This window comes from Papio anubis, chromosome 4 (assembly GCF_008728515.1).
Source record: "Papio anubis isolate 15944 chromosome 4, Panubis1.0, whole genome shotgun sequence".
NCBI lineage: Eukaryota > Metazoa > Chordata > Mammalia > Primates > Cercopithecidae > Papio > Papio anubis.
Genome location: NC_044979.1, coordinates 181,893,513 through 181,920,342, shown reverse-complemented (window position 1 = coordinate 181,920,342; position 26,830 = coordinate 181,893,513). Strand labels below are relative to the sequence as shown.

The window sequence follows — 26,830 nt, the reverse complement described above, 5'->3', positions numbered from 1 at the left end:
GCAAAGAACTTTAAAGAACTTGGCTGGACTGTGTTCCAGTGTTTTACAGAAGGCCAGACAAAGGTGACGAAACTGAATAGAGATTTCTTTTCTTTTGTTTTCTTTCTTTACTTTTCCTTTCTTTTTTTTTTTTTTTTTTCCAGACAAAGTCTCACTTTGTTGCCCAGGCTGGAGCACAGTGGCACAATCTTGGCTCACTGCACCCTCCACCTCCTGGGTTCAAGCAATTCTCCTGCCTCAGCCTCCCGAGTAGCTGGGATTACAGGTGTACACCACCACACCTGGCTAATTTTGTACTTTTAGTAGAGATGGGGTTTCTCCATGTTGGCCAGGCTAGTCTCAAACTCCTGACCTCAGGTGATCTGCCTGCCTCAGCCTCCTAAAGTGCTAGGATTACAGGAATGAGCCACGACACCCAGCCTAGCTGAAGAGATTTCTAAGCAAAGTATTGAAGGGACACCTTGGTTCCTCCTGGTTGCTTGTCATAAAACGTGAGAGAGATGAATCGATGAAGGAATTATTAAGCAAAACAGAATCAGAACTTGAAGATTTGGAAAATTCTCAGTCTATCCATACTGCAAAAATATGAAAAAGCATGTTCTGAAGACAACACTAAGGTTGTGACTGAACAATTGTTTGATAATCATGGTACAGCTCATTAATCAGCCATCTCAGAGGAAGGGGGTGGAACAGTGTTGGGTTGTCAGACTTCTGGATTCCACAGGACCAACCCACAGAGCTGCTGGGCTGCAAACATGCACCACTCTCCAAAGAAGGGAAGGAATGACCCCTAAGGTGCTACAGAGAGCATCAGAGCCACCACTTCCACCCCAGGCCCAAGGGACGAGACCACTTCTTCCTGTTTCAAAGATGGCCTCCCCGGTCTTGCAGGCCTGTAAAGTGGGCTGCCCTTGCAGAGAGAAACCAGGTGAGGGTGGCCTCGCCAAGTCATGGCGGTGACACTGCCACCCCAGGGGCCCAGGGCCACAGCACCAACCAAAGAGGATCATTCTCGAGCCCTAGGATCTGATGGAAATTGTCTTGCTAGGTTTTGGGCTTGCTCGTGACCTGTGATCCCTTCCTTCTACTTCTCCCTTTTGAAATGGGGGTGTCTACCCTAGGCCTGACCCATCTTTTTACTCTGGATGCACATCACACGTTCTACGTCTCTCTTTTTTTTTTTTTTTTTTTTTTTTTTTTTTTTTTTGAGGCGGAGTCTCGCTCTGTCGCCCAGGCTGGAGTGCAGTGGCGCGATCTCGGCTCACTGCAAGCTCCACCTCCCGGGTTTACGCCATTCTCCTGCCTCAGCCTCCCAAGTAGCTGGGACTACAGGCGCCGCCACCACGCCCGGCTAATTTTTTGTATTTTTAGTAGAGACGGGGTTTCACTGTGTTAGCCAGGATGGTCTCGATCTCCTGACCTCGTGATCCGCCCGTCTCGGCCTCCCAAAGTGCTGGGATTACAGGCTTGAGCCACCGCGCCCGGCCTACGTCTCTCTTTTGAAACGGGGGTGTCTACCCCAGGCCTGACCCATCTTTTTACTCTGGATGCACATCACACGTTCGGTTTCACAGGCTCACAGCCAGACAGGGAATTTTGCCTCAGGGTGAATCATAGCTCGAGTCTCACCCACGGCTGATTTAGGTGATATTTAAATAAGATTCTAGACTATAGAGCATCTAAAGATGAGTTAAGACTTTGGGGGCTGCTGGGGTGGAATGTATTTTCTATGTGTATCTTGAGGGGCCAGAAGCAGAATGCTATGGACTGAATTGTGTCTCCCCAAATTCCTGTGTTGAAGCTCTAATCCCCAATGTGACTGTTGTGGGACATGTGGCCTTTACAGAAGCCATTCAGGTCAAATGAGGCCATAGGATGAAGCCCTGATCCAGCAGGATTAGTGCCCTTACAAGAGCAAATGCAAGAGCACTCCCTTTCTCTCTCCTGCCAAGTAAGGGCACAGGGAGAAGGTGCCTGTCTGCCAGCCAGGAAGAGCAGCCTCAGCAGGAACTGAGGCCAGCACCTTGGTCTTGGTCATCCCAGCCTCCAGAGTTGTGAGAAATAAATTCCTGCTGTTTAAGCTGCCCAGTCTGTGGTATTGTTATGGCAGCCTGAACCAAGACAGAGACTCGATAAGCAGACAAGAACATCAGTAAATATCCAACTAGATGAACAACACAAGTAGTAAATTGGATCTAAATTACGTATTTGGAGCCCTGCACTCAACAACAGAATACACTTTCTTCTCAAGTGCACACGAATAGCGGACGTGTACCGACCCATAAAACAAGTTTCAACAAATTTCAAGGGATTAGCATTCCTCAATTTGTTTTCTGGCCACAGTGGAATTAAGCCAGAGATCAGTAAGAAAAAGTAACTAAAAAATCCCACCTTTCAAAATTAAGCCGCATGCTTACTTCTAAAAAGCCCATGGCACACCAGAAGAAATTGTCACAGAAATCCGAAAACGTTTGAAACTGAGTGATACTGAAAATATATCAAAATTCATTGTTGCATCTAAAGCAATTTTAAAGAAAATTAAGAGTTCTGATCTATGTATTAGAAAGAAGAAAGGTTGAAAGCAACGATTTAAGCTTCTATCTCTAGGGGGAAAAAAATAAAGTTTAACCCCTCTCCTCACATCAACAACAAAAATCAGTTCCAGGTGGAGTATATGATCTAAGTGCAAGAGAAAACAATACAAGCTATAAAAGAAAATATAATTTCAAATTGGACAATATGACATTTAAGAACTTCTACTTATCAAAATACTCCTATTAAGAGCACAAAAAGCCACAGAGGCTGGGCATGATGGCTCACACCTGTAATCCCAGCACTTTGGGAGGCCGAGACAGGTGGATCACCTGAGGTCAAGAGTTCGAGACCAGCCTGACCAACATGGTAAAACCCCATCTCTACTAAAAATACAAAAATCAGCTGGGCATGGTGGTAGGCGCCTGTAATCCCAGCTACTCGGGAAGTTGAGGCAGGAGAATCGCTTGAGCCCTGGAGGTGGAGGTTGCAGTGAGCCGAGATCGTGCCATTACACTCCAGCCTGGCGATGGAGCAAGCCTCTGTCTCAAAAAAAAAAAGCCACTGAAAGGAAAAAGATATTCACAAAAATATGTGTTACAGGACTCAGCCAGACTATATCAGGAATACCTGGAATCTCAATTAGAACTAGAAAAAAAAAAAAACCCTAATAGTAAAATGGGCCAAAGACTTAAACAAGCACCTCAAAAACAGGATATCCAAATGAGCAGCAAATCTACAAAACTGGATTAGTCATCAGTGAAATATATACCAAATCCACACGCCCACCAGAGCAGGTAAAATGCAAAACACAACACTGGGTGTTGATGAGGATGCCAGCTCTCATGCACAGCTGGCAGCGATGTTAGATTCCTTGACTTGAAAAGCCGGTATACAGTGTACATCCAACAGAAATGTGTCCATACATGCACCAAAACACATACACGGAAATGTCCACAGTCTCAGTAATCATAATAGCTAAACCCTGGCAACAACCCAAAAGGACACCATGTGAAATAAGATTCACAAACTGTGGTCTATTCATGCAGTTGAATACTTATGCCACAGTGAAAAAGTAAGCCACAACCACACTGTCTGAAACTCATAGATGAGTCTCACAATGTTTAATTAGAGACGGCAGATGCAAAAGAACACGTGTACAATTCCATTCAGGCAAGAGTAATCGACAGTTACAAGTCAGGACGCCACCCTCGAGAGGGTTGGCACTGAGCGGAAGGGGAATCGGGGAGTCAGTAGCGTGTCCTGGACTGGATGCTGGTTACATGTGCATCCACTTTATAAAATGCCATCATCTAGGTACCCACGACCAGCGCTGTTTTCAATATATATTTGATATTTCAGTTTTGTTTTTTGGGTTTTGAGACAGGGTCTTGCTCTGTCACCCAGGCTGGAGTACGGCAGTGCAATCCTAGATCACTGCAGCCTCAACCACCTAGGCTCAAGTGATCCTCCCACCTCAGCCTCCCGACTAGCTGGGACTACAAGCATATGCCACCACGCCCAGCTAATTTTTGTATTTTGTAGAGATAGGATCTCACTATGTTGCCCAGGGTGGTCTTGAACTCCTGAGCTCAAGGAATCATCCCACCTTAACCTCTCAAAATGTTGGGATTACAGAGGTGAGCCACTGCACTCAGCCTATATTTCAATAAAATTTAATAAAAATCAAAACACACAAAAAATTGTATCTACTGATATGGAAGTTTTTTTCACAATACTGAGAAAAGGTTACAAAGCAATGTATATAGTATGATCCTGTAATTACAAAAAATAACATATATGCGTAAAACAGGATACACAATGACATTCACTCATTTAAAAATATTTATTGAGCATGTGCAATGCGCCAACACATAATTTATTTGGAAGACGTCTACAAAACTATCCCATGCAGAGTCCCATCGCGTGCATCGCCACCTCAGCTCCCGCGCTGAGCCAGGGCGGTGTTCCCTACACGGCACTGGCACAGCCCTGTGCAATCCTACATCCCACACGACTGGATGAGCGATGGCAGTAAGGGCACCACTAACACAGGAGGCGGGAACAGTCACTGTCACAGGGTACACAGGCTGATATGCGGGCGTTCTAGGAGTGTGGACCTAGACCTAGCTTAGGAACATGGAGCTCTGACCTAGCCACGGGTCAGCACTGTGGACACCACGGGTGAACACCTAGAAACACAGCCTACTTCTAGAGGGCAGACACTGGGCAGCGGGGGTGGCCACGGCAGCTCCTGCCGAGCCCAAGCGTGTTTGTCTGTGAAGGGCCCTGACGTCACCTGCCAGGCTGGGGAGGGGTCAATGTGGCGTGAACGGTCACCGACTTCGCAGGAGTGTGCAGCAGCCAGGTGCATCTTGGGTTGCTTGTGTTCGTCACCCCTCAGGATACGCACACTGCTTTCCAAATAAAGCCTCAACTGTCATCTCCAGATTGGGAACACTTTTTCTCCAACCTGAAACAGATAAATGACAACAGGTCAGTCAGATAATAAATCATTTGATTAACACACTACATTTCCTAATGGTTTGATATTGGACAAGAGAGCAATATTCAGGTGCAGAATTTTCTTAAATGACAAACTTTTAACAAAAAATGATCACAAAGCAAAGCACAAAACAAATATAAAAAATGAAGGAAAACCATTTATTTTTATTTTCTTTCCCACATTAATCCTGAGTCCAAAGAAGAACATTCCATTTTCAGCAGCCTCTGAGACAGGAAGCCCAAGTGAGCTGGGCGAGCTACACATGAATTCATGCACGGACCCAAAGGCTGCCAGTCAGAACACACATCACGGACAACACACCTAGATGAACTGCTGCCTGGGAAGCCACAGAGGCCTGTGTAAAGGGAGCGCCGAGGCACAGCTCAGGCTTCTGCCCATCTGGGGACCCCTCTGGACATGGCACGAGGGGCCTCAGGCTGATGTGGGTCTCTGCTCTCCCTCACTTACCGTGTCACCTGAGGAACTGACTTCCCTGCCAGAGCCCTCCACTTCCTGTGCTGTCAGATGGGAAATGAAGCCAGTAACAGCATGCACTTTCTGTGTATTAAATCACTCGTGCGCAAAATGCGTGGGCCCCAGCGTGGGCCAGCATCTGCCATCACTACCACCACCCAGGCCTGTCTCCCTGAGGACCGGCACCCACAGGACAGAATCTTACAAATACGTATCTTACTTTTTGAGATGTGGGGTCTTGCCTGGAAGTGACAGCCCAGCTCAGAGCCACCGACATGTGCCTTCTCCACACTGGGTTTCTCTGCAACACAACTGAACCTGTGACCACGTCTCCAGTTTGGACAGGGACTGGGTCGTCCATCATAAACAGCGTCTGCTTCCAGTGTGTGAGGCTGCAAGACAGGGGTGTGTGTGACCTGGAGGCTGGGCGAGGGCAGTCTCCACATGGCCCTCGGGGCACTGATGCTGCAAGACAGGGGTGTGTGTGACCTGGAGGCTGGGCGAGGGCAGTCTCCACATGGCCCTCGGGGCACTGATGCTGCAAGACAGGGGTGTGTGTGACCTGGAGGCTGGGCGAGGGCAGTCTCCACATGGCCCCTGGGGCGCTGACTCAGGCTCGCACTGGCTCTCACCCTCAGCAGAACCCACATGGCTGGCAGTCCACCCTGAGGGCCCAGGGACACAAAGCTTGACTTTTCAGGCTAACTCAGGGGGCAGATACACCCCCAGCCCTGTGATCTAAAGGGACTCTATGGGATACACTGGGATCAAAGTTACGCTGGTGAGACAGATCCTGCCAATGCCAAACACAAGGCTGCTCCTGAGACCACTCAGATTCCTGGAGGTGTGCACGGCTCACCCTGGGTGGCCCAGAGGATGTGGAAGCTCAGGCGACACACGGCTGCACTAAAGGTCCTGTGTGGTGTCTGACTGCTCCGCCCGCCAGGAGGACGGCTGGGCACCCCCTTCCTGTGCCCTCGCCTAAGCTGCAGAGGCTGGTGATCTAGCTCCTGCCATTAAACTGTGGTGTACACGGATGGAATCAGGTCCAAGGAGTCGCTTCTGTTGACGGCTACAATGTGAGGACCACTGTCACGTTTGGGGGAAAATAGTAAAACGCTAGGATTCTGCACTGGGTTGCGCTGGAAATATTTCTGAGTTCTTCAGGCTCTGTCGCCCCTCAAACTCCCACTGTCCACAGTGGGGCCAGCAGTGAAATGGGGGGCTCCTCAGGTCTCCAGTTTCTCCCTGACTCTGGTCACACCCCTCACCCCAGCCTGTGCCCCAGGTCACTGCTCCCTCCATGCCCCCAGACTCGGGGGTGGGTATAACCAGCCTCCAAGCTGCCCACCTCCACTCAGTGACGGCACTAGAGAGGTTACCACAGGACTTTTGTGATGGGGACCACATGCCAGGCCAGGGCATCAACTCCACACGTCTGCGACCTCCCTGGAGCCGGGGTCCCCTCGTGGGGCCATCACGCTGGGGAGTAGCAGGGCAGGTGCCAGGGCGGGGCAGGTGCCAGAGCGGGGCAGCCAACCCCACCCCAGTTCCAAAGGGAATGCCTGCTGGGCCCCAAAGGCGGCTCCACCGCCACGCGTGTCCAGGATGCTGGAGGGGAAATGTGTCCCAAAAAACAACTGTCCCTCCAAAACCCTCCAAAACCGTCAGGTGAACCCCTGCGTCCTGCGGAGGCGCTTTGGGTCGGACCATGAATTAGCCGTGGGTGCTCCTCGGGGGCGGGAAGACAGGGAGCTCCTCCCGCTGGGGCTGTTGGGGGTGGGGGTGGACGCCCCAGGCTGGGCCCAGAGTGGGGGCGAGACCCGGAAGGAGGCACACAGGCTGCGGTGTCTACACCACCCTGCGCCCCCACCCCACGTGGCCCACCCGCCACGACCGCCACGCCGCGTCCCGCCCCCTCCTGCGCGCCCCATCCCCGCGCCCGCCCCGCCCTCCGCGCCGCCCACCCCACCGCGCCCCCCACCCCGCCCTCCGCGCCCGCCCCGCCCTCCGCGCCCCCCGCCCCGCACCCCGTGCCCGCCCCGCACACTCACGGGTGGAAGGGCCCGGTGCTGAGCACCTGCGGCGGCTGCCCCTCCTGCAGGCTCTGGAAGTGGACGCTAAACCAGGCGGTGAAGCCGTGCAGGGTCCCCGCCTTCCTGATGTCGAAGCGCAGCTCGCCCCTCAGGGTCTGGGTCAAGCAGACGACAAGGCACGCGTGGGCACCGCGTGGCACCGCAGGGCCGGGATGGGGCGGCCCCCTCCGCGCGCCCCGCGCAGACGCTGAACGCGTCAGGAACCGCAGAAAAGCCCCCGCCCTGGGAAACCACCCCCAAAACCCGCATCACGAGTTCAGACGCTTCAGTCAGAAACGTGTCAAGCAATCTGAGCTTCTTGCGCCCAGTTTTCCGCCCCCGATTCCTGCGGAATCTTTTCGGCGCTCAGCTCTTCAGGCTAAGGCGTTGGAGAGCTCCAGGCTGGGCGTTTCCACGCAGAACGAACTAAAAACCACAGCTGCGCCCGCGCCGCCCACCCCATCTCCAGACGCGGCGCCAACCGGGGCGCCAGGCAGGGCGGGGCGCGGGGAACCCGCCCAGAGCCCACGAGCGCCCCCGCGCGGCCACAGACAGGGATTCGCGGAGGGAATTTTAACAATTCTGTCATGAAGGGTGGCTAAAAACACGTGAAAAAAAACTGTAATGCAAATACCATAATGAAACGAAATAGAATTTATTTGATTTTGAAGATGCTGAGAATATTAAACATAAATCTAAAATGAAGACGCTAGAGACATCTATAAAGAAAATGATGTACAATATGAATCAAAATAGAACGTAAAGAAGAAAAAAGACTGGAAAAAATCAGTAGCAAACGTTTTATAAATTCACTTATTTGTATAATAAAATAATTAGTTGCTCACACCCCCAGCGCTCACTGAAGGTTTATGATAATCTGGTCTGTTTCATGGTCACTGATTATCTAATGTAAGGAGCAATTCATCTTTTTCTCACCTCTAAATCAGAAATTTGCACGGTTCTCATGTCCAACTGCAATATAGTGCACGGTTCAGAGAGACAGTCTTCTGGTTTCAAAATGTGGTTATACTTGGGCTTTGAAAAAAACTCCTTAATTGCTAAAGATCTAGGGGAAAAGGTCAAAGCAACTGTTGAGAGTCATTGCAAACATCTCAGGCTTCAAAACACACACGTGGGACCGCGGTGAGTGCTTTCTCTTCTGTGTCACCAGGATGCTAAGCCACCGTCTGGGGCCCTGGACCCCCAGAGCAGCCCTCAGGCCTCCAGAGGCCCTGGGTGCCTCCCGCTCTGAGAGGACCCAGACCCTACCCAGGCATCCAGAGCCTTCCCGAGCCTGACCTGGAGGCATTCAGGAGCCTGCGAGTCACTGGGCGCTTCCCTGTGACGTCTCATTCATGGGATCTGAGCACATGGAAACCAACGCTCACCCCTCATAACCTAGAGGACAAGGGGAGTTGCAGCGTGTCTTGCCTAGTTTTAGAATCTATTTGATTTCAAAATATCTTTTGTGGATTTTCTATTAACAGTAAATGAAAGCGGTATTCCTGCTGTAGGTTACTCTATAATAAACGTTAAGGAACTAGAAGAGCTGAGGTGGCCTGAGTGAGTCCGAGTTTCAGGAGAAACACTTCCTTTGTTGTTACACAAATTCAACACAGAAACAGACACTAGATGCCACATGGCCCCCTGTGTGTCACCGTTTGCCAACCCCATCACTGATTGCACTGGGCTTGTCAGTAAGTCACCTATTATTTACCACAGAAATGTTTTAAAAAATAAGCAAAGCAGTAACTTCTGAAATACCAAATAAAAGTGAATGTTTAAGATTTCACTATATTTACATATTTCTGATTATTTTTCTGATAAAAAATTACGAATTTAAAAATTGGAAAAAATGGACAAGTACAAAGAAAAGTTTAAATTCCCCATATGCTTGTCTTAGCATTGTGATATTTATTTTTATCCCCCAGACATATTTATATAAATTTATTTATGCAAACTAACATCCATTCTGTATACATGGTTTATTCTGCCAAGCTTTACTGTCTCTTAAACCCTTTCTAAATATCAGTACACATCCCTAAAAACCTATGGTTTCTTTTTCAGCAGCTGTACCGCAGTGCTCCACCAGACGGATATACAGCAATTCAACCACATTCCTCTGGATGGCCACTGACTTCCAGTGCCGGGAGGAACACTCAGGTGGGAGGCTCTGGCAGTGACTGGGGTGGGCGGCCTGATGCCAACCTCTAAGGCCCCGGCAGCCACACCTCCCTGCCACTGCCAGGCAAGCCCAGGCTACTATTTTAATTTACTCTTTGCTTGTCGGGTAGGGAAAACAGCATGTATTTTAATTTGCATTTTAACTACTAACAACATTATAATTTTTCATATATTTATTGGTAATTTTATTTTTTGTAGTTTGCCTGTTCACGTGATTGGGCTATAATTCCATCTGGCTAGTCATCCCTTTCTAATTGATTCCAAGACCTGTCAGCACATGATTTCTCTAATTACTTGTTTGCTTTCACAGTCGCGTTTCTGCTGATTTCTACCACACAGACTGCCAGATTCTATCCAGCACAGGGTCCATTCCATCCACTGTTGCTGCTCATTTCTCCACCTAAGATGGTGCACACAGGCCCCCATGGATGTCTGTCGTTGACGTTGATTCCATGCAGAATTAAGTTTTCACGTATGGCGTGAGAGAACAAGAGCTAATCAACTGCTCCAGAATAATTTGCTGACTCGGCCCTCACTCCCTCCTAATTGTAATGCAACCTTTTTCACATACGAAAAAAATTTTTGTTCCAGGCCGGGCGCGGTGGCTCAAGCCTGTAATCCCAGCACTTTGGGAGGCCGAGACGGGCGGATCACGAGGTCAGGAGATCGAGACCATCCTGGCTGACACGGTGAAACCCCATCTCTACTAAAAAATACGAAAACTTAGCCGGGCGAGGTGGCGGGCGCCTGTAGTCCCAGCTACTCGGGAGGCTGAGGCAGGAGAATGGCGTAAACCCGGGAGGTGGAGCTTGCAGTGAGCTGAGATCCGGCCACTGCACTCCAGCCTGGGCGACAGAGCGAGACTCTGTCTCAAAAAAAAAAAAAAAAAAAAAAAAAAAAATTTTTTGTTCCTTGCATTCTACCCTGCTCTGCTCATCTGTCTTTTCTTGTTATAGCACCATACTGTTTTAATTACTCCAATGCTGTAACAGATTGTCCTATCTGGGTGCACAGGTACCCTCATTTATCCGACCATAGTGTGTGATCTCCCAGGGCCTTGGCCCACCTGCAGACTGTGGACCAGGAGGCCCCACAAGACAGTGCCAGTCCTAGCTGTGGACACTTACTTGAGAGCGCTGAGGTTGAACTCGTACGCGTTGTCCCAGAAGAGCACCTTGCTACGATAGTCCTTATCAGCACTGCAGGGCACAAGGTGCAATGCGGCCATGGTGGGCCAAATGACCCCGTCCTCCTTCAGCCAGGCATCCCGGGCATACAGGATGGACTCGATCATGAACTCAAACTGCATAGGAGTGAAAGACACACAGGAGACACATCACAGGCCCTGTGGCGGCACAGGCCCTCTCACCACCATTTTAATAACACTAGTCCAAGAGTTCTACAGTTTTAGCCTCAAGAATATTCCTGCCTAGGCCAGTGTACCATGCGAGAGAATATCTCGAGGGTTTATTTTATGCCCACATGTAATGGTCACTGATGCATCTCACAGCCTGGGTTTAAGTCACATAATTTCCCATTAGAACTAAGAACTGGAGAGGAGCTAAAAGCAAGGACAAATCTTCACTCTTGTCCCGTCTCAGTCACTGAAGAGTTCGTAACTACCAGATTCTGAAAGAGCCCTGAAGTGTTGCAGGATCCCAACTGTTACATAAAATATATTTAGTCTGTAGTCCTCTCCAAATTTCCACAGCCCTTTAAGTAGACTGAAATCACTCCCTAAGAAACCGAAAGCCACGCAGGCATGCCCTGGCCATTCACATGGTCCTTTGGTCCACCTTGCATCCCTCAGAAGGTCCCAAGTCAAGGGAAGCACATCACATCTATGACTGAGGAAATGGGGACCCAGCACCCTCAAAGGCCAGGCCTTCTGTCGGAACCAGAACTTGCTTCTAACAGAGAAAGGAGTAGAGGGAGCACCAGCGAGGTGGGGCCAAGGCCTGTGGCCCTTGCAAGCCACCCGGGAGCCTGCACTTCATCCTGTAGTTGACGAGAAACAACAGAAGTGTTTTGCTTCCCTTAAATAATCTCAAGCCGGTTTTATTATAGAAGTCATACATGTTTTGTATGGAAAATGTAGAAAAATTATGAAGACTCAAACAAAAATAAAAATCACATATTAACCCAGTACCCAGAAGGAACTACTGTTATCACTCTGCAGCTTACCTTCAAGTATTTTTCTACACATGCACACAAAAAATATATACATCTAATTTTTTAATCTCATTTTTTCAGTTATATAGCGAAACTGAGTTTTGGTGTACAGTCTACGAACTCTAGCACTTGTGTGGATTTTGTCCTCACCACCACAGCCAGCATACACACAGCTCTGCCACCCCAAAACACTCTTCACACTTTCCTCTGGTGGTCATGCCCTCCCCCGCCCCAGCCTCTCAAGCCACCAATCTGGTCTCCATCCCTATGGTCTTGTGTCTTTTTGAGAATGTCGTATAAATGGAACCAGACAGTGTATAACCTTTCAAGGCAAGCTTCTTTCACTCACTGTACTGTTTCTTGGGTTCCTCCAAATTACCTGTTTCAATAACTGGCTCCTCTTCACTGCTCAGTGGTATTCCGCTGTGTGGATGCACCAGTTTATCCTTAAGGATTATCCTGATTTAGGACACTGGGGTTGTTTCTAGTTTTTTTTGCAATTATAAAGAGAGCTAGTATAATCATTCACATACAGGTTTTTATGTGAACACAGCTTGCCTTTCTCTGGGTTGAATACGCAGGAGAGGGACTCCTGGGCATAAGGTGAGTGCACATACAACTCTGTAAGAAAGCACTCACCTGTTTCCACAGTGGCATGAGCCCTCCAGCAATACACGACTTTCAGCTGTTCCTCATCCTCGATGGCACTTGGTATTACTATCAGATTTTTTTTTTTTTAGTCGTTTTTCAGTAGGTGTGATATCTCACTGTGGCTTTAATGTGTATTTCCCTGATGGCTAACAATGTTGAACATCTTTTCATGTGTGTATCTGATATCTGTATATCCACTTTGGCAAACTGTCTGTTCAAGTCTTTTGCCCATTTTCAATTGGCTTCTTTTCTTCCTGTTGAGTTTTGAGATTTCTCTGTATATTCAGAACATACACTGGATATATTCTTTGCAATATTTTCTCCTAATCTTAGCTTGTCTTTTTTATTCTCTTAGTATCACCCCTTTGTAGAGCAGTCGTTTTTAGTTTTGATGAAATTCAATTTATCAACATTTTCTGTTATGGATTATGCTTTTAGAGTCATATCTAAAAGCTCTTTGCCCAAGTCCAGGTGATGAAGATTTTCTATGATTGTTTTCAAGAAGCTTTATAGTTTTATATTTTACACACTTAGATCTATGATCAAGTTTAAGTTCAGCTGTGGATAAGGTGTGAGGTTGCGGTGTTGTTTTTTACATATGGATGACAACTATTCCAGTAACATTTGCTGAAAAGACTTTTTCTCCATTAAATTGATTTTTGACCCTTTGTTAAAAAATCAATTGACCATATTTGTAGAAATCTATTTTTCTTCTCCATTCCATTGAGTTACATGTCTGTCCCTTCACCAATACCACACTGTCCTGAATACTGTAGCTTTAAAATCAAGTAGTGTAGTTCCTCCAACTTTACTCTTCTTTTTAAAAATTGTATCAGCTACTCTAGTTCTCTTAGTCCATTTTTGTGTTGCCAAAAAGGAATATCTGAGGCTGGGTAATTTATAAAGAAATGAGGTTTATCTGGCTCATGGTTCTGCTGTTTGGGAAAGTTCAGGATTGGGCATCTAGTGAGGGCTTCAGGCTGCTTCCCCTCACAGTGGAAGGAAGGCAAAGGGAAGCTGGCACATGCAGAGACCACAGGGTGAGAGCAGAGGCAAGTGGGGGTGCCAGGCTCTTTTTCACAACCAGCTCTTGTTGGGACCTGAGAGAGCCAGAACTCACTTATTTACCCATGAGGAAGGGCATTCATCTATTCATGAGGGATCCACACCCATGACCCAAACACTTCCCACTAGGCCCCATCTCCCAACACCACCACACTGAGGATCAAATTTCAACATAAGATTTGATGGGGACAAACCATAGCACTAGTTCCTTTACATTCCATATACATTTCATAATGAGCTTATCTATAAGAACAAATCCTGCTTGGATTCTAATTGGAATTTTATTAAGTCTACAGATCAATTTAAGAAGAACATACATCTTTACTAGGTTGAGCCTTATCTCTCCATTTATTTAGGTTTTCTGGGATTTCTTTCATTATCATCTCATCATTTTCGGCGTCCAGATCATGTTTTGTTAGATTTCTAAGCCTTTCATATTTTTGAAGCTACTGTAAATGATATTCTTTAATTTCTAATTGTACACTGCAAAGATACAAAAATGACTTCTGTATGATGATCTTGCACTCTGTGATCTTGTTAAACTCCGTTACTAGTTTTAGGGAGTTTTCTCATAGATTCCTTAGGATTTTCTGTAGGTTTTTTTGTAGATGTCCTATGTCATGTTAAATTTCCTTCCATTTCTAGTTTGCTAAGTATTTTATCATGAACTGATGTTGAATTTTGTCAATTTTTTTCTATATTAATTGATGTAGTCATGATTTTTCTTCTTCAGACTGTTAATATGGTAGATTACATTGATTGATTTTCAAATATTGAACCAGCCTTGCATTCCAAGGATAGTTTCCTTTTTTGTTATGGTGTATTATTATTCCTTTTATATCCTGCTGGTTTAAATTTGCTAATGTTTTCTTGAGGATTTTTACATTTACGTTCATGAAGGTTATTGGTCTGTAGGTTTCACATTTTGTGTTAACCTTGGTTTTGATATTAGGGCAACGCTTACCTCATATAATGAGTGAAGAAGTGTACCCTCTTCTTTTCTGAAAGAAGTTGTTTAGAATTGGAAGCTTTTTCTTCATTAAATGTGTTGACAGAATTCACCAGTGAAATCATTTAGGCTAGAGATTTACCTTTCAGAGGGTTTTTAAACTATTAATTCAGTATCTTTACTAGTTATTGGACCATTCAGGTTATCTATTTCATGTTAGATGCACTGTGGTAATTTGCAGTTTTCAAAAGAACTGGTCCATTTCATGGACCTTCTTTGCTTCTCACTCTATGTGCATACACTCTATGTATGTACATAGAGGGAGAAGAGGGAAAATGATAACTCAAGAGTATTTCAGGAATACAGTTGTTCCTTGGTGTCTATGGGGGACTTGTTCCAGGATCCCTGTGGATACGCAAATCCTTGGATGCTCAAGTCCCTCATATAAAATAATGTGGTTTTTACATACAGGCTACACACATCCTCCGACAGACTTTAAATCATCTCTAGATTACTTCTACCTAATACAATGTCAATGTTATGTAACTAGCTGTTAGTTACTGTATTGGTTTGTTATTTGTATTGATGTTTATTGTTGTGTTATTATTTTTATTTTCAGATATTTTCAATACATGTAGGTTGTATCTGCAGATATGGAGCCCACAGATATTTGACTGTACTTCAAATTCTTGTCTTCTTCACCAATCAACTGCTACTATGTCTTTGTTCCAGAGTCCTCAAATAGTTTCTCCCTGTCTGTTCTCCAGGATTTATAACTGCACTCAGTGGGAGAGATGACAGGGGTGTGCCTTCTCCATCTTACCTGGAATTGAAGCTAGGTTACCACTATGTCTAATTTTTAAACACAAAATTGGAATCATACTGTACATACTTTTTGTGCTTTTCTAAAAACCAGCAAAATGTCACCAACTTTTTCCAAAGTTTGTTAAAAATCTTTCTAAAACATAATTTTTAATGATCATACATATTGCTACAATTCTATTGTTTCCATTTTCTCCCCACTTTAAATGGTGCTGCCATAAACATTTTTTAACATACATTTCTGTACAAATTTGATTATTTCCTTAGGATAATTTCATCAAAAAATTTTTGGTGCCTGGTCTCTGGGTCCAGCTGCTGGGAAGGAGGACACTCTGCAATCTCAGCACACACCAGCTCCTCCTCCTTCTTCCTCCCCTGAGGTGAATGTGCCTTCACAAGTGCTAGCTGCCAATTAACTATGCTGCATTCTTTATGACGTGAAAGTTCGGAAATGCTCCAGGCCCAAAAAAAAAAAAATCAAGAGAAGAAAAAAGGCTGTTATTTTTTGTCTCAGTGCAGACAAAGTGCGTTGTTGTAGAAGGAGGTGAAGAGATCTTGGTTGGAGATGTAGGTGCAGCCACAAGTGGTCCTTCAAGCATGTGGTGTTTCCTGAAAAAGATGTCTCTGTGCTTTGCATGAGGCAAGCTCTAAAACCAAGGAATCCAGAAGAGTTGATGGTTTTGTGTGTGTGTGTGTGGGCACCAGAACTAGCACCTCTGAAAAGTAAAATCATCTACATGAGCTCCAGGGATGCAACCAAAAAGAAACATCAAGGCATAAAACATGAACGACAAGTAAAGGGGCCAGAAGTCCTCCCTTGGGCCTGTCCCACTGGGAAGCCAGGTGGCCTTGGTTGTGGCCTCTGCAGGGTGCCCTGTGTAGATCGTCCTTCAGTGCCACAAATGGAAAGTGCCGTGTTTACTCTCATCCTCTTGTTGTGTAAATAAGGCAAATACATTTCAGCCAGGGCCTTACTGATGGGGAGCTGTCCCATCACCTAAACTACACATTCTATAAATATGTGCAAACAACCCTAAATAAATCCAAAGTCTACAGTTTTATTGGTGTGAAATTAAATTCTTATTGGCCACGTGCCTGTTTTCATGAGCTGACTTATAAAGATTTTTGTTAAGCTCAGCATTTGTGATAATACAGTCCATAAAACAGTACAAGGCTGTGTGAAGAGAATTATTACATCTTTGTTAACCTCAGCAGTTACTTCATTTCTTTTGCTTAGAAAATTGGTCATAATGTGGTTGGAATTTTGGTCCAAATTCTTTATTCTTCCTTGAGCTAAACAGAATAATGGAATATAGTATGTCCTCATCACATATGACAGCACTAATACACTAACAACAGTAAGACTGAGTCTGGCAGTCTTTGAATTCTACCAAATGTGTAACGGAGACCCTCAGTGATCCTGCGAAGCGTCCTGAAATCCAGGAGGCAGCCTCTGCACCTACAGTGCCACTGGCTAGTGGGAGACTGCTGAGTGTGTCCTCTGGAGAACAAGCAAGATCATGTAACAACTAATGATCACGCAAATTAGGGCTCCATTGTCACCTGCTTTGTTAACAAAAACGATTAAATGGTCTGTTGACAATCTAGGAAACCTGTGGTATCTTTACTGCCTCTCCTTCAGAACTTTGCTGCGTCTGGAATAATAAAATATGGAAGAACAAAAAAACTGTAATGCTCTTTGACTTATTCTGTCCTATTTTCCTTGAAAAGGCTTTATCAATTCACACTGACAAAAAATGTACGGCAGTATGCATTTCCCCACAACCTCAGCATGGGGAGCATCAGATATTAGAGGACTGCTCAGCCAACTTCCCAGGTCAAAACTATTAAGGTTACTTTTAAATTGTTGGTGACATTAAACAATGTTCACGCTTCTGGCCTCTGGCATTTCTCTGCCTTTCTAGTCCCTGCTCACTTTCCATGAGGTATCTTTTTATGTTTTTCTTATTGCAACTCTTTATGTCACGCAAGCTGCAATTCTTTAGTTTCATTTACCATTTAATAACTTTTAGCTGTGCTAATGTATGAAGGGGAATTTTTTGTCAAATATTTTATTTGACAGCTTCATTATGAACTTGGATCTTAGAAAGACCTTTCCCATCCTAACAACAGATAAACTTTTAGCAATTTTTTTATGTCTCCTCCTTTTCTTAAATATTTAACTCTTGAGCCCATCTGAGGTTTATTTTAGCAGATGGTGTGAAGAAGGGACTCTTTTCTCCAAATCAATCGTTCCAGCACCATCTCTGAATAACTACATGCCCTTGCACTGACTGAAAGCTGCCCCTCCTATGTAAACGCACATGCACTCTTCCCTGTCTCAGACTTTTACTACATGTCAGCGTCCAAGTAGGAAGATGGACCATTAGAGATGAAGGCCTGAGGGCTGAGGGGCTCTGAGAACAGGCAGACAGCAGGCAATGAGGACGCGAAGGGGGCCAGACACACAGGTGCAGGGGAAAGGCAGACAGCAGGCAATGAGGACATGAAGGGGGCCAGACGCACAGGTGCAGGGAAGAATGCGGCAGCTCAGGAGAGGGGCAGCCTGGGGACGGAAAGTGGAAGTGGGTGCAGCTGCATCAACAACTCCCAAATTCACACCCTCCCTCCCTCAGAGCCTCCCAACCCTGTACCCCAATAACTATCACCACAGGAATTCTTGCAGCCCCATCTGCCCTGTTCTGGGCCTCCTTGGGCTGAGTAATGATGGTGGTGCTCCCTCAATCCCCCCAGGGAGAGTCTGAAGTCGGAGCTGCCTCAAGCCCTCACCTGCAAAGCTCCGCCTACCCCCTGCACTGCCTGCACAGGAGAAAAACACCACATGGTCCTGTCTGAACTTGCCCCAGCATTCCTCCGAAAGTCCTGCTCAGGGTGGCCCCTCCAGGCCAACGCCCACCAAGACCCCAGCCATGTCCCCCCTGCCCAATCAACAGCTGGCCCTGCACATCGGATGGGCGTCCTGTGTTCAAGACCCACACAGATGTTCACCCTCCCCAAGGTCCTCCCTACCCTGGCCCCCAGCCCGTCCTGGTGGCCCACTCCCTGCGGATCAGGGCTGGGAGGCACCGTCCTGCTCACGCCAGGCCTCCAACAGCACATCCTGTCTGCTGGCCCTGCTCTGCATCTCCACACCTGTGCCATGCCAAGCCCTGGCTCCTGCATCTTGACAGTAAAGCCACAGTCAGTCCTGGAAGTCTGTGCACCTCCCACACAGAGGGGCCTCCCCTCACACAGGCTGTCCTAGGCCTCTGCATGCTGGGACTGGACCACAGCCAGTCCCTGGCCTCCAGTCCCGGCCACACATACCCAGGGGCCTCCAAAACACAGCCCACCTCTTACTCCATCACTCACACACACCACTGGCACTCCCCTCGGTGTCCAGGATGTGGCACAAAGTCCTCAGACACACAGTACCCTACATCTGGCCTCTGCCTCCCTGATGCAACACAGTCTGGCCAATCCGGCCACTGGGCAGCCCCGGAACACAGCAACATGGTGAACACAGTGGCTACTCCTCTCCCTTCCCTCTGCCCCGCGTCCCTCCTGTGTCCCTCTCACCTAACCCAGGGCACAGCCGGACACCACAGCAGCCAGGCTTCCCCACATCAGTGCCCACACACCCCTGGCCTCACCACAGCCTCATTCCTCTTCTGTCCTCTTTTTGTCCCCGTAGCCAGGCACGAGCTGTCAACAGACACTTACTGAATGGGCACAGCTTTCAGGGGCAAAGGCGAAAGCCCCTGCAGGGATGGGGAGTGGAGCCCGTTTCTCTAGTGTGTCACCTTATGGCTCCACAGACGTTATTAACAAGCCAAGTCACAGCATGGACATTGAGTCTATTTACATTTATCTTCTGACAACAAAATTTCAACAGGACTAAAAGCCAATGTCATCTGTTACCACGGGAAACCGTTTCCTGGAGAAGCAGCAGCCATATTTCACACTCCTTCACCCAGACCCCATCTTTCTGGGTCTCTACACTGAGACGCAGTTTCAGGTTGGGATGCTCCACTCCGATGTCCTGTGTTCCAGGATGCTGAGCCCAGGAGGAGAGCACCAGGCAGACAGCGTCCAGCCACACTCCCGTCACTTTCCCTCCAAGCAGACAGTGTTTGTGCAGGGCATATTCGCAAGCAACCAGAAAACAGTCCACTTCCACCCACATGCGAAACTCAGGGTGAACGACCCAGGCCAGGCCAGGCACATGCTGGCCCCACAGATACCCAAGTGGCTTCACAGCGTCACTGGGGCCAGTCTAAGGTGAGAAGACCCTGGCCAGGGACGAAGGCCCTACTGGCGTTAAAGAAACAGCCTTACCTGTTAGGCACAGGATTTTTACAGATTCCCGAGAACACAGTTCATGTAAATCACTCATGAAAATGTTACATGAACTTTGACTTAAATTTCTCATAAAGGCATTTTTTAAATCAGGTGAAAATTCAAGACACTGAGCCAATGTCCACACAAGAAATTAATTATACCTCACAATAGGGAAAACATCAAAATGAATCATGCATGACTCTTGAGATCCTGAGGTTGGCCCAGCCGAGCCTGTGCTCAGAAGCCCCCCAGCCCTGGCCCCCAGCTGCCCGCACGCCCGCCCTCACCAGCAGGCAGGTCCCCATCCACTCGGACACCAGCACATCCACCTTCTCGGGCAGTACCACGTCCTCCACCTTCTGTTGGAACACGGTGATGATGTCGGCAAAGCCATTCTGCAGGACCAGCTGCCCCGTGTGCTGTGCCATCTCACTGGCCTCCACCGCATACACCTGCAGCAGCAGAAGCACCGTCAGTGCACGCCCAGCCTGCACACGGCCCATCATCTACTCTCCTGAGTCACAACCAGCATACGAGAAATGGTCAATGACACAAGAGGGAAGCAGCATTCCAGACAGCAGAGAGAGCGAGGGCTGGGCCACACCTGCCCCTCCAGGGACACCCAGAAAGGAGCCGCCTCTAACCCTCCCGACTGCCCCCACCTCCTGCACAAGACACAGACGCAGGGCTGCAAGTGGGCGGAAGCCTCGCATGCCCGAGTCGGCTGCCACACGCACAGCAATCTTAATCCATGACCAGCACAGCAAGTTCTGAGCACCCAAGTGACAATGCTGGTCTGTGCCACATCTGAGGCCTGTGAGACAGTTTCAAACCCAGGGTCTCAGGGAAGGGTCTGGTGGGAAGTGCCCAAGTGCTGGGCCCTGGGTCCTGCAGAGCCTGGACTTGGGTGGACACCATGCTGCGACCCCACCCACTGTGTAAGGAGTCTCCAAGGCTGCAGCTCGGCTCAGCTCAGCACAGCACAGACGGCCCAAGAGGAGTGGGGAGGGGGCCCAGCGTGTGCACCCATCCCATCCCCGTGGGACCATCCATACCCAAGGCCCAGCACAGACATGTGGGTGCACCTGTTTGTCTACTCAACTGAAATAAATGTCTCACAGAACATACCCCGCCCTGTGCAATTCATGGGATATTTTCTATTCTGCTCTATTCCTGTCTGTGCTGTTTGTGACTCATTACGTGGGCGCCACAGCCTCTAGCATGCAGTCTCAACACACTGCTGTTTTACCGACCCTGAGCTACACTTGCGAGGATGCTCACCAACACCACGGAGTCACCAGTGAGCCCTCAACAGCGCAGGGTCACGAGTTAGCACACTCAGAGGCCACCTCGGACATCACCAGCCTTGGCACAAACACCTGGGACGCGTCCGAGACCCCACTCACCGCTTTAGGCCGCGCATAGTGTGCACAGAAGAGACTGATGATCCCAGTCCCACAGCCCACGTCCAGGATGACTTTATCCGTTAGGGATTCTTTATTCTGCAGGATGACACTGTGGTATTTAGTTGTTCGTGGCTGGTCTGCCAACATTTCCAAGTGGAGTTTCTGGAAGAAACGCACATTCGGAATCACTGCCTGTGACCTAGTTCTGGACTAGAGCCATGCCAAGTTCTGGACTGAGATGGAGGGTCAGAGCCACAGCTGATGACCCCTGACCCCGCCACCCCACATCTAAAAATATGAGCAAAACACAAAAGCAACAGTACAGGCTTCTGGAGTCCCTCAGCTCAGCACAGCATGGCCAGGCGAGCAGACAGGCAAGAGGGAGCACTGTGCACACAGGGGTGCAGTGTCACCTGGACCACTGAGGCTGGAGGGACCACCGCATCCCAACGAGACTCCCCAGGGCCAGGTGTCCGACTACAGAAAACAGCAATACACCATGAGAGAGGGGCCAGCGTAGGTGGGCAGGGGGTCCCCCAAAGTCCTCTGCACACATGAGCTCACCCCTCCTGTTCTTGGGGAGTGCCCCGAGGGATAAGCGAGAGACCCAGCCTTGTCCTGAGGGAGGAAAATGCCTGAAACCCAAGGACACCCACATGAGAATCAGCCACCCTGAAAGCAGGCAGAGAAAGGCTTGCTCAGGGCAGCCAGCAAAGCCGCGGGCTGGAGGACAGGCTGCACCCCTCCCACCAGCACTCTCAAGCTGCAGAAGGCCCAGCGTAGAAACAGCATCGCCAGAAAGAAGACAGGCAGCAGCCAGGAGCAGAGCAAGGACTGCGCCCAGACCACACCAGCAGACAGGAGCCTGCACGAGGCCCTCAGAGCCCACCATGGAGCCTCCCAAGACTGCGCGGAATAAAAAACAAAGGGACAGGTGGGAGGAGGTGGGAGGCACAGACAACAAAGCAAGGCCCAACTCTCCTGCCCGGAAGCAAAGGATGGGAAAGGCCTACAGTGCCAACACCAATGGAGACAGAGCTGGAGCAGCTACGTCAGCACCATACGGAACACAGTTCAGAGCAAACCAGGTTCCCATCGGTTCACATCAACACAGGAATCAATTCACCCAGAGGACATGATTATTCTAAATATTTCTGTACCTAAAAACAGATCTTCAAAATACATAGAGCAAAACCAATACAGATGCAAGAAGAAACAGATAAATTCACAAATATCACCAGAGGTTTCAACAGTGTGCTCTCAGTAACCAACTGAGGAAGACAGAAAAACTGGTAAGACTGTGGAAGGCCTGGACATCACTGTCAACCAAGTCAATCTCATTGGTACTTAGAGAACACTTCACCCAACCCCTTATAATAGTAATAATAAAAAATATCTAGGAACAAATTGAACAAGAAAAGTGTAAAACCATGTATGATAAAGAGATATTATCCTTATCTTAAAATGCTAAAAGATATTAAACAAAGCTGAAGTAATGGGAGACTGAGAATCAATGTTAAAAAGATGTCACTTCTCCCAAAATTAACATAAACATTCCATGTAGTACCTACTAAAGGAGGAAGCACAACAGAATAATAAAATTAGTTTCAAAACAGTAAGTGCCCAAGGCTAATGAGGAAAATGCTTTAAAAAAAAAAAAAAAGAACTGCTGGAGACCTAGCTCTTGCAGATCTACAAAGGTGCATGAAAATGATGAATCACTGGGAACTGCAGTAAACAGAGCAGTGAAACAGCAGCGATTCTGCAGCAGACCCCTGAAATCCAGAGCACGACAAACGCAGCATTTCATATCAATGGGAAGGGAACTGTCCAGTAACTGAGGCTGGGATCGCTGGATATTTGTGGCATAAATTAGGGCGGAATTTTACATTATATTTTTTACAACGAATAAGTTATAGATTGATTTGAAATCTCACAGTTTAAAATAGGATCAGAAGGCTAGGCGGGGTGCCTCACCCCTGTAATTCCAGCACTTTGGGAAACTGAGGTGAGAGGGTCCGTTACACCAGGAGTTTGAGGCTACAGTGAACTATGATTGCACCACTGCACCCCAGCCAGTCATACGACAGAGTGTGACACCATTTCTAAAAAACATAAAAAGTTAAAATAACATAGAATCATAACAGTTCTGAAAAAAAAAAGTGTGGGTATTTATAATCATAGTGAGGAAGGTTTTTCACAAAGAAAAGAAAAAGAAATCACAAAGAAAAGAAAAACATATTAGGCTATACAAAGAAAAAAGTTCTATGTGGGAAAAAATTTCACACAGTCACAAAAATTCACAAATTCAGGCTAAATTAACACATGAATCAACAAAAATCAAAAGAAAGGGGCAAATAATATGAAAGTTTACAAAAAAAGAAAAAATACAAAAGGCCAACAAACACATAAAAGATGATCAATCTTACTTAAAAAATGGAAATCAAAATTAAAAGACGCCATATTTAACCTTTAAGATCAAAGTCCTTTTTCACTTCGATTTGTGGCAGGGAAATGGGCTTTCACACACCGTCAGTGGATCCATGCCATGGTCTGAACTGTCCCCAAAAATCCATGTGCTAAAACTTAATCGCCAGTGTGATGGCACTAAGAGGCCACCTTTGGAGGTTACTATGAAAGGGTTTGTGGTGGAAGAGGCACTCCCAGCCCTCCCACCTTCACTGTGAGGACAGCCATGAGGCGCCATCTTGGACACCAATGCCAGTACCCCCGCAGCCTCCAGAACTGCGAGAAACGAAGCTTTGTTCTTCATAATTTACTCAGTGTAAGGTATTTTGTTACAGCAGCACAAACTTAAATTACACACTTAGTTGTGTGTAATTAGCAAATCTTTCTGGAGGGCGAATTGGCAACATCCACTTAAGGAAACCACATGTGTACACACACACACCACACACACCCCCGCCAGGAATTTACCCTATAGTAATTCTAAACAGCATTTAACAGGATTATATAGGACTCCATTACAGCATTATTTATCATGATAAAAAGCTGTTAAATAACCACTGTCCAAATAGCAACAGGATCCTTTTAGAGTAACACAATGCTCTGCAGCTGTTATAAAGAGTGACAGGTGCCAATATGAGAGATCTTCAAAATAATACAGCTACGTGAAAAGAGCAAGGTGACGACCTGAGTGTTGGAACAATGCCTTTTCTATACATTAAAAACATAAAATAAATTAGGTGTCACTTGGACTTCATAAGCACAGAGGAATCTGGTGGGCAGTGGTTCTTTGAGCTGAGAGGTGGCAGAGCTGGGAGGTTGGCATTGGCCTTTCATTATGTATCTTTCCTTAATGGATAGACATCACTAACCATGTACAGACATGAATAGTTTTTAACACTTCTAACTGTGAAGTATGGCATGCCTACAAAAAAGTGCAATAAAAAGCAATAAAAAGTATCTGCACAGTTTATTAAGTATAGTTGTATAGCAAACACCTCTATATCCAAACAACTCTGTATCTATATCCAACCCCAGAACACTGCCAGCACGTCAGAACTTCTGACTCAGCCACGCTGGTCCCAGAGCCTCCCCCACCAGCACGTAACCTCCAACCAACTCTCAGGGGAGCCACTCCCGCCCTCAGTCTCACCACCCAGGTGCACTCACAAACAGTACCTTCTGGCCGAGCACGATGGTTCATGCTTGTAATTCCAGCCCTTTGGGAGGCTGAGACAGGAGGATCACTTGAGGCCAGGAGTTTGAGACCAGTCTGGCCAACATAGTGAAACCCCCTCCATTAAAAATACAAAAATTAGCCAGGCATGGTGGCACGCACCTGTAGTCCCAGGTACACAGGAGGCTGTGGCAAGAGAATTGTGTGAACCCAGGAGGCAGAGGCTGCGGTGAACCAAGATCCCGCCACAGCACTCCAGCCTGGGTAACAGAGCAAAACTCTGTCTCAAAACAAACAAACAAAAAACCTTCTAATGTGGCCTCTTAACTTTATATAATTGAGTCAAATGTTACAGATTCTTTGCCCTATTCCTTCTTTCACCTAACATTATTTTTATAACATTCACCCTGCAAGTAACTGTTTTCATCTAGTTTTAAAATGTAACCAGAGATTGTTGCCTAGATCATCAGGTTATAGGCAATTTCTCTATGGTGGGGAAAAAAAATTCAGTAAGCTGTTTAGAAGTTGGGCTTTTATTATTTTTTAAGGGACAGAGTCTGGTTCAATCACCGAGGCCCGAGTGCAGTAGCGCAATCATAGCTCACTGCAGCCTTGAACTCCTGGCTTCAAGTGATGCTCTGACCTTAGTTTCCCAAAGTCCTGCGATTACAGGCATGAGCCACCACACCTGACCTAAGTATTATTCTTCACAGATTTATAGAATTCTTTTTTTTTTTCTTTTTGAGACAGGCTCTCGCTCTGTAGCCCAGGCTGAAGTGCTATGGCACCATCATGGCTCACTGCAGCCTCAGCCTCCAAGGCTTGAGCCATCCTCCCACTTCAGCCTCTCGAGTAGCTGGGACTACAGCCATGCATCACCATGCCCAGCTAATTATATATATATAGTTTTTTGTAGAGACAAATTATATTTTTTATTTTTTCTCACTATGTCGTCAGGCTGGTCTTAAACACTTGGCCTCAAGTGATCCTCTTGCCTTGGCCTCCCAAAGCGTAGGGATTGCAGGTGTCAGCCACCACACCCAGTCTAATTTCATTTTTAAAGTAAAATTTACTACTTTAAAAAAAAAATGCTGCGAGAACATGCACATAATCTCACTGCTCAAAATCGTATCTCTAAGCCAGGGGTCAGCAAACTAAGCCATGGGCCAAATCTAGCCCACCACCTGTTTTTGGATGGCCTGCAAACAAACAATGGTTTTTACACTTTTAAATCATTTAATCAAAAGAATAATTTGTGACACATGAAAACTGTATAGTATAAATTCAAATTTCAGGGTCCATAAATAAAGTTTTATTGGAACACAACCCTGTACACTTTGTGTGTCATCCACAGTGGCTTCCACACAACCATGTCAGAGCTGAGTGGCCGCAACAAAGACGCTCTGGCCTGCAAGACTATGGACCTGCTCTGAACGATACAGTAGGAACTAAAGCTAGAGAGAACCCACCGCCTGGCCAGCTGAACAGCGAATTAAGAAAACGATACCAGAGTTCCATAGCTGCCGAAGTACTCTTCATCCTGCCACGTGTCTTCCGGGTCGTACTCATCCATCTGCCTCCCCACATGGTTTGCTGGAATGTACCCACAGTAGCCCGCACGCTCGCCCCACCACCAATCAGCAGTGGTTTGTCTCAGGATAAGAATTTTTTCTCCTCTCAAAAAACTGAGCTGGAAAAAAAAAAGTTAAAATTCAATTCCATAAGAAAACCAGTCATTGGTATTTCAAGTGTGGCTCAGTAATAAATCCCACCGATGGTGACAAAATCACAGAGATTTCAAACAGCAGTCAGTGGGTAATGACAGCAACTAAGAACGTTTGCAAGTGACACCACAACTTAGCGATACCTCTGGAACATCTACCTGAAAGGAGGGCACAGCTTAACTGATATTTTTTAAAAAAAGGAGTAAACATTTTCAAATGGCTTAGGAGAGAATTTCTCAACAGCCTCTTCATTGTAACTCAACTATGCCAACTGACTTACTGGAGG

The 26,830-nt window shown here is 46.9% G+C and overlaps 1 protein-coding gene across 6 annotated transcripts in view; it reads right to left on the bottom strand.

The window, feature by feature from the left end:
• Window positions 1–4,194: 4,194 nt before the first annotated feature.
• PRMT2 (protein arginine methyltransferase 2) overlaps window positions 4,195–26,830 on the bottom strand; it is a 32,468-nt gene continuing 9,832 nt past the window's right edge. For 2 of the 6 annotated variants that reach the window (XM_021935407.2, XM_021935406.2), the window contains exons 4-11: window positions 26,328–26,510; window positions 21,178–21,339; window positions 20,059–20,223; window positions 10,899–11,074; window positions 8,524–8,653; window positions 7,567–7,703; window positions 5,733–5,904; window positions 4,196–5,005 (exon numbers count right to left, since the gene is read on the bottom strand). In XM_021935407.2, the coding sequence (XP_021791099.1) occupies window positions 4,973–5,005; window positions 5,733–5,904; window positions 7,567–7,703; window positions 8,524–8,653; window positions 10,899–11,074; window positions 20,059–20,223; window positions 21,178–21,339; window positions 26,328–26,510 (1,158 nt within the window). In that variant the 3' untranslated portion in view covers window positions 4,196–4,972. Of the gene's footprint in view, window positions 5,006–5,732; window positions 5,905–7,566; window positions 7,704–8,523; window positions 8,654–10,898; window positions 11,075–11,816; window positions 16,147–20,058; window positions 20,224–21,177; window positions 21,340–26,327; window positions 26,511–26,830 lie in introns of those variants that run through there. The other 4 variants (XM_017956336.3, XM_021935408.2, XM_021935409.2 and 1 more) reach the window with 4 other exon arrangements.